Source organism: Bidens hawaiensis, unplaced genomic scaffold, assembly GCF_021521415.1.
Source record: "Bidens hawaiensis isolate Kalapana, Puna unplaced genomic scaffold, B.hawaiensis_p1.1 tig00006968_1, whole genome shotgun sequence".
NCBI classification, from domain to species: domain Eukaryota; kingdom Viridiplantae; phylum Streptophyta; class Magnoliopsida; order Asterales; family Asteraceae; genus Bidens; species Bidens hawaiensis.
Genome location: NW_027491478.1, coordinates 1331322 through 1344765, shown reverse-complemented (window position 1 = coordinate 1344765; position 13444 = coordinate 1331322). Strand labels below are relative to the sequence as shown.

The following is a 13444-nucleotide window of genomic DNA, read 5'->3' as shown; positions in this document are numbered from 1 at the left end:
TGATGAGAAGACCAAATAATAGCTTGGTGTGATTATTAGTTATACATTTTTTTTTCTTTTATGTATTTGGATACCCTCCTTAAGTTCAAAATTTTTGTTTTGTAGATACTCTTAAAATTTACTCTTAAAATTAGTTGTATTTGTATGACTTTTAATTTTTTATGTGGTTGTTTCACTATTTATTAATTTAGGGTAGACTTGGATTATAAAATGAAGAAGTTAACTTGTAGTTGTTGGAATATCAGTATCTCTAGCGCAAAACTTGGTAATCTCACGTTACCATTTTATTAAATATTCCTAGCCAGTGTGACCAACATATAAAATAATCAACCAGTTGTTCAGATCGAGTAGACTTATTTTAAAAGAAGAAAGTCAAGGACGGAGGCTACTAGATCGTATATATTATATGAAGTATAAGGTTGCTCAGCATATATCTGGATCTTGATTACCAGCTTACTTCTAATTCAGATATAACCCAGTGTTTTTGTACCCTTAATTTCTACTTGATAATGGCATCTGAAATGTTTCCTCGCTTAAAAATCCCATTGAAGTAAAAGCCACCAACAACTTTCATCCGACAACATAATCGGACACGGTGATTTTGGACCAGCATATATAGGACAGCTCCTGCAATCTGGGGAGTTGATGAAGATTACTGCACGGAGGTTAGATCGTAAGCATGGCCTAGGAGGCTTTGAGTTCTTGACCAAAGTTTCAATGCTTTTAATCTCAAGCATACAAATATAGTCTCTATTATTGGATTTTGTGAAGAGAAAGGCGAGCAAATCATCGTAACCACATATGAGGCCAACGGAAGCCTTGAGAGGTATCTAGACAGCTCAAACCTCACATGGACGCAACGATTGAGGATATGTATAGGTGTGGCTCGTGCGTTGAGCTACCTTCATTCTGGTCTTGGACATGGTTATGGTGTTATACATCGTTTCGTCAACAGCTCCACGGTCTTATTAGACGAAAACTGGGAAGTCAAGTTATCCGGTTTTGATATTTCCATCAAACAATCACAAGGTCAGGTCATTTCTTCTGATCATCTTGTTGGCACGACGGGGTATTTTGATCCCGCTATGATTAAGGCAAAAGGTGTGACCTACAAGTCAGACATCTACTCATTTGGTGTTGTTTTATTTGAAATATTGTGTGGAAGGAAAGCATATGTTCAAAACGTGCCTAACATGTTTCTTGATCCGTTGGCTAAACATCATTATGAGAACAAAACGTTGCAAAATATAGTCCATCCTGATCTGTGGAAAGAAATGTCTCCGAAATCACTCCTTGTATACTCAAAAGTAGCATATTCTTGCTTAGAAGACGACTTGTCAGTACGCCCAGATATGGGCTATATTATTACTCAACTTGAGAAAGCATTAAAAGCTCAGACGCGGCGTGAAAATATTGTAAGGCATCTTATTACGTTCTTCTCTTTTTTATGTTTTTTATTTTATTTTCATTGTTAAGTAGTATACTTAAAAAAAAGTAACACTTAAAAAATAAATATAGCCTTATTATTACCATATAGATTTTAACAAATTTATAACTTTACTTACAGGTAAACTTTTGTTATTAAAGAACGTGTGTTTTACTAATATATTGGTGTATATAAAAGTGTCATTTCCCATTTTGATTGATTGTTATAAGTTTAGAGAGTGTGTTACTCATTAAAAATATTGTTTTTAGATACAACTTTGAATTTATTTTTATTTACAATTTAAAATATATATTAAATTTGTAAACAAGTTTTTCGACGTTTGCTATATAGTACTCCCTTCGTCCCGGTCAAAGTGTCATAGTTTAAAAAACACAAAGTTTAAAATAGATTATATTATTGTTTTCTTTGCTTACCAAATAACAATAATGTTCTTGAAAATTTAGTTCATCAATATTGTTTATTAATATTATTTGTGTGTGTTTAAGGGTAAACATAAAAATTGGCTAATACATTTTAAAAGTGAACAATTATAATGGGACAAATAAAAAAGAAAATGTAGGCACCTTTAATGGGACGAAGGAAATACTTATTTTTGATTGTATATGTTTGTTGCTTATATTGATATTTATATATTTTTTATTAAAGACTCTTATTTATTTATTTTTATTATTATTTTTAAATAAATTTGTTCTTGGTGATTTAAGGTATGTGATCAATCAAACACTTATTACAAAATAATACCGACTTAAATAATTGTTACAATAATTCCATATTAATCACACATTTAAAGCCGTTAGCCATGTCATGTATTTATAATTTAACCATAACTTTGTGACCAAGACATTACCATTATAATCATATTGTAATTCTTTAGGAAACTAGCCTAACTTGACCGACTTGTCAAGTCAGGTCCTTCTATATCCACAGACTTGTGAATATGGTCGGGAATTATCAACAATCATCGCCCCCGTAATTTCGGAACCATAACTGGAACTCAATCAGCCATCGATCGTCTTCAGTTCCTGATCAAGTCCTTCGGATCACATATCAGATCTAATTTCTAACTTGAAACTAACTTGAAATCAAAATCTAAATCGATTAACCAAGAAAATCAAACGGTCTTTTTGTCACTAACTCAACAAGTATGACTCAGCTTTGTTTCCGCGGTTCCAATAATAAATAAACAAGATCGAACGCGTCTTCTTGAAGCAATCGGTTGACAATCCCTAGATCTTCCATGGTGTCTTAAATCGATTAACACTAGATATCACTCTCTAGATCTCTCCTTATCATAAATGATCGACCCTAGATCTCTTCACGACGACGACAAGGTTCCATGCGGCTGCTAGATTTGGATATCAACCCCGGATACCATGTGCTTGGTCCGCGATTACACCCAACTCTAATACCACTTCAAGGGACATGATCAATCACACTTTATTTTTGCAAAAGGAAAGTGAATCAACAACACATTACATTAATTCTCTATTGATCAAACATCTAAAGCCTCTAACTAAACCCTATATTTGTAATCTAGCCCTTACTTGGCTACCAGGACATAACCATAATAATCATAGTACAATTAGAAAACTAAACTAACATGACGGACTTGCCAACTTTGGTCATTTCATATTCAGCTACATATAAATACTATCTGAAATTACCAACTAGTACGTGATTAACTGAATATGATGGATTTGTCATCAAGCGTACATGCGGTTGTCATGCCCACACCATAACACAAGTAAACCATCAACAAACTTGGTCATATACCAAACATGTCGATGTCTTCTAACAAAAACAAACATACACTCTATAGATGTAGGGTACCAAAAAGACCTAAATACCCTTAAATACTACCCGCGGGTCAGCTGAGGGCCCCTCACAAGGCACCCGCGGGACATACGGATCACCCGCTTAATCTTCTAAGGAAGAAACAACCACATAACGCATGCGGAAACATCCTGTCACCCTCAAAAGTCATCCACAAGACGATGTACTAGTCCGCACAGAATGATCGGAAGGCAATGCCTCAGGACAGTTGTCATTAACTAACTACTTTCTAGAATATTTACTAAGATGCTTTCTTGGGCAATACGTGATCTCTCGGCCAATTAGTAAAAGACACCTGGCAAAGCCGTTATAACCGTGCACATGGCCAGGGTTGTCTATCATCCTATCCTATAAGGACACGTGTTGTAGAAACCCATTACGGATCTAGCCGCTAATACGATACAACGATTATATACAAGATCTAAACATTAAATTATTACTTTATTGATAAATATGTGATAAATACATTATGGTGGATGGAAATAACTTATGCAGAGCATAATTTAGATCTAGATCTCTCTCTAAATATGTACACCTACAAATAAGCATGGATATGCCTATTTATAGGCCAAAGCACCAGTTCGTTAACTTATGTCTAATTCGTTATATCTTCATAAACGAATTAGACTCTATTCGTTATGATTCCATAACGAATGACGATAACTTAACGAACCAGCCTCCATTCGTTATATTACATAACGAATGGGTTTATAAACTTAACGAAATAGCCTTCTGTTAGTGCACGGTTTGTGACTGGTGATTTGCAGTTAAAGTATTCAAGATTAAAGTATTCGATAGCTACGGAAAAGGGGGTGTCTGTTAGTGCACGAAATGGTTGTCCGTAGCATTCGAATAAGTTATACATAGTCTAGATTGTTTATTTATTGTAAATGGCCCATTCGCTATGGTTTGTATAGCTAATGAGGTCCATTCGTTAAATGCTTGGCTAATTCGTTAAGTTTATAAACCCATTCGTTATGTAATATAACGAATGGAGGCTGGTTCGTTAAGTTATCATCATTCGTTATGGAATCATAACGAATGGAGTCTAATTCGTTTATGAAGATATAACGAATTAGACATAAGTTAACGAACTGGTGCTTTGGCCTATAAATAGGCATATCCATGCTCATTTGTAGGTGTACATATTTAGAATATGTACACCTACAAATGAGCATGGATATGCCTATTTATAGGCCAAAGCACCAGTTCGTTAACTTATGTCTAATTCGTTATATCTTCATAAACGAATTAGACTCCATTCGTTATGATTCCATAACGAATGATGATAACTTAACGAACCAGCCTCCATTCGTTATATTACATAACGAATGGGTTTATAAACTTAACGAATTAGCCAAGCATTTAACGAATGGACCTCATTCGCTATACAAACCATAGCGAATGGGCCATTTACAATAAATAAACAATCTAGACTATGTATAACTTATTCGAATGCTACGGATAACCATTTCGTGCACTAACACGTGTTCAGGTTGTTATACATGCACATGCAACGTATAATTGAACCTATCATATGGGGACTCGTATCCAGGTGGTTACAAGAGCATCTTCTGAAAAGGACAGCTAGCCCAATCATCATCTCACACCCTTCAGCTATAAATACTCTCTCAATTATCATGAGGTATTCATATTCACTCCCACTGTACTCTTACTATTTCACTTAAGTACTTTATCTTCGTCGGAACTGTACTTATTCTCACGTCGGAGGGTGGTTACGGGAAGACCCCACCCCCCTGTTGTCCTTCCCGTAACGAGCTCACGGTGTCTGTTTTGCAGGTTCCGGTCACTGGACTTCAGGGAATTGGGCTTGTATCGTACTAGTTGTTATCCGTATCCTACCCTATAGACTCATTTGATCTAGGACCCGTCAAGGGGAGTAGATCCGTGTTTCTTCATTGGCGCTATCCGTGCTTGTGTTAGAATAGCTATAATTATGTGTTTTTGGTTCGATTGTACGATATGAGTTTAAATCCTGAAGGGCCGACGGGAACTCCTGCACTTACTTCACGTGTTTCTGGTACAGAAATACCTGAAGGTCTTACTTCGAGTATTTTTGCACGTACCACCGCTCCTTTTCACGCAACACTAAGGTCACACCTAGAGGTTTTACTTTTGAGCGGGTTACAACCCTAGTTGGACCGAGTCCTACTGATTTGGGTCGGGTCACGGCACAAGGAAAGAATTTGGGTGACCTCGGGCGAATTATGAGGGGGACTCGTCGAACTCAGTCAGAATTCGATCTAGACGATGATTCTGCTGATTCAGATCCGGTGAGAACTCATCGCCATAATTCCAGATCTAGGGGACCATTATCTCTAGAAGAATGGCTTCTTATTCAACAAGAGAATATGGCAGCCGAGTATGAACGCAGAGTGCCGAATGAACGTTTCCATGCCCGCACGTTAACTTATGACGAATCTCCCAGGAGATCTCTCTCCCCTCCACCAACGGTAAGAGGAAGTCAGATTCGTTATAATCAAATGGAACAAGAGTTGGGTGAGGTACGGAGGTTACGTCCTCGTTCTCGCATAGATATGCGGATGCCATCTTATATTGACGAATTTGATTTATCACCCGGGAAGTCATAGTTTTTACACTGGTGACAGCAGTTTACGCTCACGGGAAGAGAGCAACCGCTCGCGGGACTTAGTCCGTCATACTTAGTATCACAGTGATGCTAACCTTATCGTCCAGCAACGTTCGCTGAAAAATAGAAGTTCATATCCCGCATTGCAACCGCACCTTTCCCGGTCAATGCCAAAATACATACATCGGTGGGAAAATACAACGGAATGACTGATCCAAGTGATCACCTCCAGAACTTCGTGGAAGTTGGCGGTGTTAGTGGATGGACACTCCCTTATTGGTGTCACATGTTCACATTGACACTAATAGGGGCAACGCGCGAATGGTTTGAAAAACTCCCGGATGGTCAGATTTCCAGCTGGGATGATTTGGTGAAAAAAGTTTCCCAGCAATTCGGTCAGCAAAAGAAACATACTCGTGACCAGTCCAAAATTTTGGACGTTATCCGCCGAGATAACGAATCTGTGGAGGACTTCATTACCCGGTTCAACGATGAAAGTCTGACTATTGGTGGGATTAGCGAGGACATGCTTCGCGGAGCCTTCCGCAAGAATGTCAGATTTGATGCATTGATCCAAACACTAACTGGCAGAGATGGAATGCCAAAAGAATGGGATAATATTATGACTGCGGAAAAGTTATATGCCAGAACTGAAAAAACTTTGGGTTATAATAATTCGAAACAAAAATTGAAGGTGGAATTTCAAAATCCACAACCAAACAAACAAGCCAAAGGAACGATCTGGTCCAGGCTCCAGCCGAATGCGGAGACACCAAAGCCATTTGACGCACGATCTTTGATTGGCAATAAAAACAAACAAAATGCATCAACTCGATTCTCTAACAGCTGGACCCCATTATCAAAGTCTCCCTCAGAAATCCTCACAACTAAAAACATGAATTTCCGCAAACCCCAACCACTTACAAGGAGATCTTTCCTGGATGCCAAGAAGCATTGTTCATTTCACAAGGACATCGGACATAGCACGAACGAGTGTGTGGCCTTAAAAAATGAAATCGAAGTGGCTGTGAAATTTGGCAAACTTGAACATTTAGTCAAAGGTGCAAAACCTAGGACTGGTAAGGCTCTTGTGCGAGACAACCAGGGCCCATTCAAAAAACAAGTCAAGGAATTAAATGTTCATATGATTCAAAGTGGGTATTAAGTTGGGGGTAAAAGAAGAGAGTTAGAAGATGAAGAGTGGAAGAACGAGCCTGTGATCTTTCTAAGAGTTAAAGGCGGACCATGTAACAAGAATCCCTTGATTATCACTGCTCTTTTTGGTCATTATAGATCACAATACGTCTTCTTCGAAACTGGTAGTACTTCTGACATTATGTACGAACAATGCTTCGAACAGCTCGATGAGGAAGACAAAGAAAGGTTAAAACCAATTCATGCTCCCGTATCTGGTTTTGGAGGAGAGATAATGCACCCGCGAGGGGTGATATCTTTCCCAGTCGCTCTCAGTGATGGGACCCATTCAAGAACCGAGGAAGTCGAGTTTTTAGTTCTACCAGCAACATCCAAGCATGACATTATCTTGGGGCGGGAAGCAATTGGAGACTTCAATGCTCACCCATCCACAGCTCACGGTGCAGTCGGGATTCCAACTCGCAGCGACGTAGCAATCATTCATGTCAACCGACACTACTTTGCAACTGAGAGATCAAAACCCAGCAAGGTCCCAAAGCAGACTCAGAGGACCGAGCCGAAAAAGTGGATATTGAATAAAAAATTCCCCGATCAGACGGTTGTGATCGGACTTGTTATCTCTGAGATAGTAAGAACCTTCTTAAAGCAACTGTTGACCAAGAATATGGATATTTTCGCTTGGTAACCTGCGGACATGACTGGTGTCCCGCGGAACATTGCGGAACACAAGTTGAGGGTAAACTTGGTGTTTACGCCAATTGTTCAGAAGAAACGTAAAATGGTCCCAGAACAAACGAAAGCCATGAATAAGCAAGTGCAAGATCTTCTTCAAGCCGGAATCATCCGGGAAATCAAATACCAGACTTGGGTGGCTAATCTGGTCATCGTTCCAAAGAGTAATGGAACTTGGTGGATGTGCATTGATTTTAAGGACTTAAACAAAGCATGCCCGAAAGATTGTTATCCATTGCCAGAGATTGATCTTACGGTAGATGTTGTGGCCCTGTTTAAATTTAAATGCTTCCTCGATGCCTACAAGGGCTATCACCAAATCCGCATGGCGGCAGGTGATGAGGATAAAACAACACTCCGGACCGATCAAGGCATTTTCTGTTATAAAATGATGCCTTTCGGACTAAAGAACGCGGGTGCCACATATCAACGGTTGATGGACCAAGCATTTAAGAATCAGATTGGTTGGAACCTAGAGGTTTACATGGATGACCTGGTGATTAAAAAGATCAGATGCTGAGAGATCTCGAAGAAACTTTTGAGACGTTGAGAGGTATCAACATGAAGTTGAACCCGGCAAAATGTTCCTTCGGGAAGGAGGAAGGAAAATTTCTCGGATTCATTGTTACGGGTGCGGGCTTTAAAGCTAACCCTAGAATAACGTCCAGGCAGTGGACCGCATGCCCTCTCCCTCATCCCTCAAAGAAGTACAGACTCTCAACAGAAGATTAGTAGCATTGAATAGGTTTCTGGCGAACAACGCGGCCAAATCTTACCCATTCGTTTCAACCTTGAGGAATTGTCTCAAGAAAGCACATTTCAAATGGACCGCAGAAGCTGAACAAGCATTCCAAGAAGTCAAGAAATGTTTGATAGAATCGCCCACGATGACAGCTCCTTATGCAGGAGAACCATTGACATTGTACTTATCGGCATCTGACATCGCTGTGGGAGCCGTACTACTGACGGACAAGAAAAATGTCCAAACTCCAATTTATTATGTCAGTAGGACATTGTCAGATCCAGAGACTAGATACTCAATGTTAGAAAAACTGGTTCTAGCATTGGTCTATGCAGCCCGACGGCTCCGCAGGTACTTTCAAGGGCATCCCATAAACGTTTTAACCGGATATAAACTTAAGAATGTGCTGAGCAAGCCTGAATTGTCTGGACGGTTGTCAAAGTGGGCCATCGAATTGGGTGAACATGCAATCGAATATAAACCCAGGCCAGCAATTATAGGGCAGGTGCTTGCGGACTTCGTTACCGAGGTCTCGCGGCACAAAGAGAAAGAATGTTTGATTGAGCAACAACGCCAAGCACCTCCGGAACAACGACAAGTCTGGTCGTTGTTCACGAACGGAGCCTCAAGCAGTGAGGGGTTTGGCGCAGGCCTCAGGCTAGTCATCCCCGAAGGCCATGAATTCACATACGCCATAAATTTAGACTTCAAAAGTACTAATAACGAGGCGAAATATGAGGCTTTCCTAGCAGGCTTGAGGATAGCTAAAAAGCTTGGGGTAAAACATTTGGAAGCACAGGTGGACTCCATGCCGATTGCGGGACATATTAATGGATGCTATGAAGCAAAAAACGATGTTATGGCTTCTTATCTCTCGCAAGCAAAGGACTTAATTCGCCAATTTTCCTCTTTCAACATTTTTCACATCAAGAGGAGTGAGAACAAGTCTGCGGATGCCCTTAGCAAATTAGCTTCGACAAATTTCGAGCACTTTACTAAAGATATTCATGTTGAAATCCTTGACCACCCGTCCGTTCCACAAACTCAAGTTTTGTTTACACAAACGGGCGTCGAATCAAGGATGACACCGATCAAGGCCTATTTATCATCCCGAGTCCTTCCAGCAGAAAAAGCTGAGGCCCGTAAGATAAAACACAAATCCTTGAATTACCAGATGGATGATGGTGTTTTATACCAAAAATCGTTTTTTGGGCCACTACTGCGATGTGTAGACGCGGAAGACGCAAATTACTTAATTTTAGAAGTTCACGAAGGCATTTGTGGCTTACATGCGCGACCGAGGATGACTGTGGCAAAGATCATGAACGTGGGGTACTACTGGCCTGGCATGCATCTAGACGCTGTGCAAGAAATCAGAAAATGTGATTCCGCCAGCGTCATGCCCCCAATACTCTGCGTCCAAAAAACGAATTGATCCCGATAACATCTGCTTGGCCGTTCCAGAAATGGCCTATCGACATTATGGGACCTTTCCCAGAAGCCCCTGGACGAGTCAAATTTTTAATAGTAGCCATTGATTACTTCACCAAGTGGGTCGAAGCAAAACCGGTCGCATCAATAACGGCATCGAGTGTCAAGAAATTCCTATGGGAATTCATTATTTGCCGGTTTGGCCTTCCGCAAGAACTGGTAAGTGATAATGGTACCCAATTTGCGGACAGCGGGCTACAAGAATGGCTGAAAGAACTCCAAGTCGTTCAAAATTTCACTTCTGTAGCCTATCTGCAAGCAAACGGTCAGGTTGAGAGAACCAACTGAACGATCAAGGCAAGAATCAAAGCAAGGTTAGGAACTAAACGAACAGGTTGGGTTGACGAGTTGCCCCATGTACTTTGGGCCTTCCGCACCCAAAAGAATTCCAGCAATTCTTAAACGCCTTTTAGTCTAACCTATGGCACTGAAGCCATGATTCCAGCTGAAATTAGGATTCCATCCGCAAGAGTTTTGATGATCGATGATGATGATCACGAACTCCGGATGAATCTTGACCTCCTGGAGGAGAGAAGGAAACTAACATCGATCCCCGAGCACAGTTATAAACGCCAGTTGCAAAAGTATTACAACTTGCGGGTCCAAAAATGTGAGTTCGATGCGGGAGACTTTGTCTCCGCAACAATGAGGCTTCTGGCCCCAACTTGGGAGGGACCTTACAAAGATAAAAAAGTATTATCTAAAGGTGCCTATAAGTTAGAAAAGTTTGATGGGACGGAGATCCCTAGACCTTGGAATGGGGCTCAATTGAAAAGGTATTACATATAATACGAAGGTTTTCTTTACTTCGGCCTGCGTGCCAAAATAGATTAGCAAAGTTATGTAATTTCATTTTTTGTAATTCGGCTTATGCCAAATCTATGAAACTTTATGTTAATCCTTTGTTATTTTGTAAAGTTTGTAATCCTTTATTGACAACAACGAAGATCCGATTAGACACTTATATTATACATAAAACAAAGTATACTGGACAAAACAAACTTCTTATTATTGCTTAAAAGAGATTACAAAAAGACAGATTAATACAAGGAAGATAAATCTACATCTATGGGGTGGCATCTTTGCCTTCCACATTATCATTATTTGCTCCATCTTGATTCTCTTCACCCTCTTCATCAAGACCAAGGAGATCCTTCAACTTCTCTATGCTGTCCTCCTTGTCCACAAGCTCGGATATTTGCTTTGCAAAAGATAACTTTAAGGCATCAAAAGTTTTTGTCTTTTGGATGAGTATAGAAGCAGTATCCTGGCCGTGCAAAATATACTCTTCCGGAAGCTTGCCTTCTGAGGCAAATTTATAGCCTTCCTGGAAGCCTATCTGGCGGCCAGCCTGTTTGGACACATTCAAAAGAATGGCGATACCAATCCCAAGCTCGTCACTATCTCGGACGTCGGCGATAGCCTGTTAAGATACTTAAACATAAATAATTATGAGCAATTTGATTATTTACAAAAACATAAGACCTTGGGAACTCCTTCCGCCAACAACCACTTCTTGTCCGCCTTGGCTCGGACAAGTTCCATTTTATGACCGGCACACTCCAAGGCCTGGTCTCGGCTTTTGGAGGCAAGGTCAGTCAAACGCTTATCCTTCGCCGCTGATTCAGCTTGAAGAGTTTTTATCAGCTCTGCTTGTTCGTCCAACTGCTTTTGGAGGACGTTCTTGGCTTTCTTAGCAGCAAGAGGATTGGCCCTCTCAGCTTCCAAAGCATGACGACTCTCTTTAGCCTCATTCATCGCCCCGAGGGCTTCTTTCTTGGCTTCGGCCAAGTTAATCTCCAGGTAGTCTCACTCCTTGTTCATCGCCAGCCAGTCTCGGCATATCTTCTGGTTAGTGGAAATAGTATTCGCCAAATGATAAGAGTTTGAGTGCAGTAACTCTTGGCGAATACGGAGACGTTGTCGCTCCCTTTCTACGGGAGGAAGGCTTTCCTGCAGATATTCAAAACATACATCCACATCGTTTAGCGTCGAATTTCGGCGTAAAGACTAACACGGATGATGTGGGGAAGTATCTTCCTCATGAGGAGACGGAGGGGTCTGACGCCCATAGGCGAACGTACTAACACCTCCTTGATCTCTGAAGCGATGAACATTGAAGGAAGGTGACATATTGAAGACATCAATATCACCAACTTCCTTATTCTTCAAAGGAGAGTCATCCGCTACAAGGATCGGATCTTCGGCGGTGTTAGATGGTGGAGATGGTGGAGGCGGTGGTGCTGTCAAACTCTTCAAACCTGAAACATCCTCAGAAAAGTCTTTCAAGCCTACTGTAAAATGATAATCATACATCAGACACGTGGTTGATTAATGATAATGGACAAATTTATAAAAGTGTCAAACTCACCTAAGGAAACGTCTTCTGAATCAATTTGGTGAAGGCGTGATTCCAAATTGACAAGTTTTGCCTTTTTCGACTTCTTTGAGGGAGCAGCCTTGGTGTGTCGAACTTTACGCTTTCCAGCGGCCTTCGAAGCACCCGCACCAACAGCTTGAGGCTCCTCCTCAAAATTAGCATCACCAATCGTCTGGTGATCACCCTCATCACCCGTCGATGGATTGGTGGTGGCCTTTGAATCATGCTTACGGGTTAGACCTACAGTTGAACGTGGCGGATTAGTAGTACCAACTGTTAACCCTCCTTCGCAGAGTGATGACTCCTCACTGGACGAAAGAAGTACTATCACTCTGCTGGAAGTATCAACAGTAATGGGTCGGGGTTGTAAAATGCCCTCACCTTTTAAGACGAACTCCTCACCTTTAGCATACATTGCCTCGTAAACCACAGGTTCCGGGCTAAGTGTGGTGGAGAAAAGGAAGTTATTGCGTGTACGCTCCAAGATGGGCGCGTCCTTTTGGTCAATCGGACGACGTACCATCAGCCCCTCCTCATGGTCCAAATGTGTAGTGAAGACTGAACCCTCTCCTATATGAGAAAGAATAAAACTTAAGAGTGAGGGGGAAATCGAGAATGAAGCTAATAGCATACTTACGTTTGTCTGATTTCTCATAATAAGACTCTAACTCAGGGAACGACCATAACCGACTCATCTTAGCACTCACCATCGCCCCTCGTGTATGGGATGCATAGGTGTCGGTGTCTTGGTCAGAGTAATAAACCAAGGATGATCCTCGTATTCGATGGCGGGGACTTCCGGTGGCGCATCTTCCGGTTTACGACGAGCCATCGTAAACGGAATAACATCCTCCCAGATCCAAAAGAACTTTGATTTCCATCTGTATATGCTGCAGGTCCATTCGAAGCCGATAGGTCCCTTCCCGGTGGTGGCAAAACCATACCAACCATCGCGAAAAGTCATCTTGTAAAATACGGCAAACATGCCAACAGATGGTTCGAAATTATGGGCTTGACAACAGAATTCGAAATGTCGAATTCTTAACATCCCAA

The 13444-nt window shown here is 41.0% G+C and overlaps 3 protein-coding genes across 3 annotated transcripts; all 3 read left to right on the top strand.

Annotated features, from left to right (window-relative positions):
• Positions 1-645: 645 nt before the first annotated feature.
• Positions 646-1585, top strand: LOC143634033 (putative receptor-like protein kinase At1g30570). The gene is made up of 3 exons (XM_077102220.1): positions 646-673; positions 772-1415; positions 1568-1585. The coding sequence occupies exons 1-3, from the start codon at positions 646-648 to the stop codon at positions 1583-1585; spliced, it is 690 nt and encodes a 229-aa protein (XP_076958335.1).
• Positions 1586-6096: 4511 nt separating this feature from the next.
• On the top strand, positions 6097-7731 carry LOC143634032 (uncharacterized). The gene is made up of 2 exons (XM_077102219.1): positions 6097-6970; positions 7058-7731. The coding sequence occupies exons 1-2, from the start codon at positions 6097-6099 to the stop codon at positions 7729-7731; spliced, it is 1548 nt and encodes a 515-aa protein (XP_076958334.1).
• A 727-nt stretch (positions 7732-8458) lies between these two features.
• Positions 8459-9955, top strand: LOC143634031 (uncharacterized). Its single transcript, XM_077102218.1, has 2 exons — positions 8459-9074; positions 9171-9955. The coding sequence occupies exons 1-2, from the start codon at positions 8459-8461 to the stop codon at positions 9953-9955; spliced, it is 1401 nt and encodes a 466-aa protein (XP_076958333.1).
• The last annotated feature ends 3489 nt before the right edge of the window (positions 9956-13444 follow it).

What these genes read in the sequence shown, in the direction of transcription:
- LOC143634031 (XM_077102218.1), top strand. Translation starts at nt 8,459, where the DNA reads ATGCCCTCTCCCTCATCCCTCAAAGAAGTACAGACTCTCAACAGAAGA. An exon ending in GCGGCACAAAGAGAAAGAAT is followed by an intron (nt 9,075 to 9,170) that starts GTTTGATTGAGC and finishes GGTTTGGCGCAG; the next exon opens with GCCTCAGGCTAGTCATCCCC.
- LOC143634033 (XM_077102220.1), top strand. Translation starts at nt 646, where the DNA reads ATGAAGATTACTGCACGGAGGTTAGATC. An exon ending in TACTGCACGGAGGTTAGATC is followed by an intron (nt 674 to 771) that starts GTAAGCATGGCC and finishes GATTTTGTGAAG; the next exon opens with AGAAAGGCGAGCAAATCATC.
- LOC143634032 (XM_077102219.1), top strand. Translation starts at nt 6,097, where the DNA reads ATGACTGATCCAAGTGATCACCTCCAGAACTTCGTGGAAGTTGGCGGT. An exon ending in AGGTGCAAAACCTAGGACTG is followed by an intron (nt 6,971 to 7,057) that starts GTAAGGCTCTTG and finishes GTGGGTATTAAG; the next exon opens with TTGGGGGTAAAAGAAGAGAG.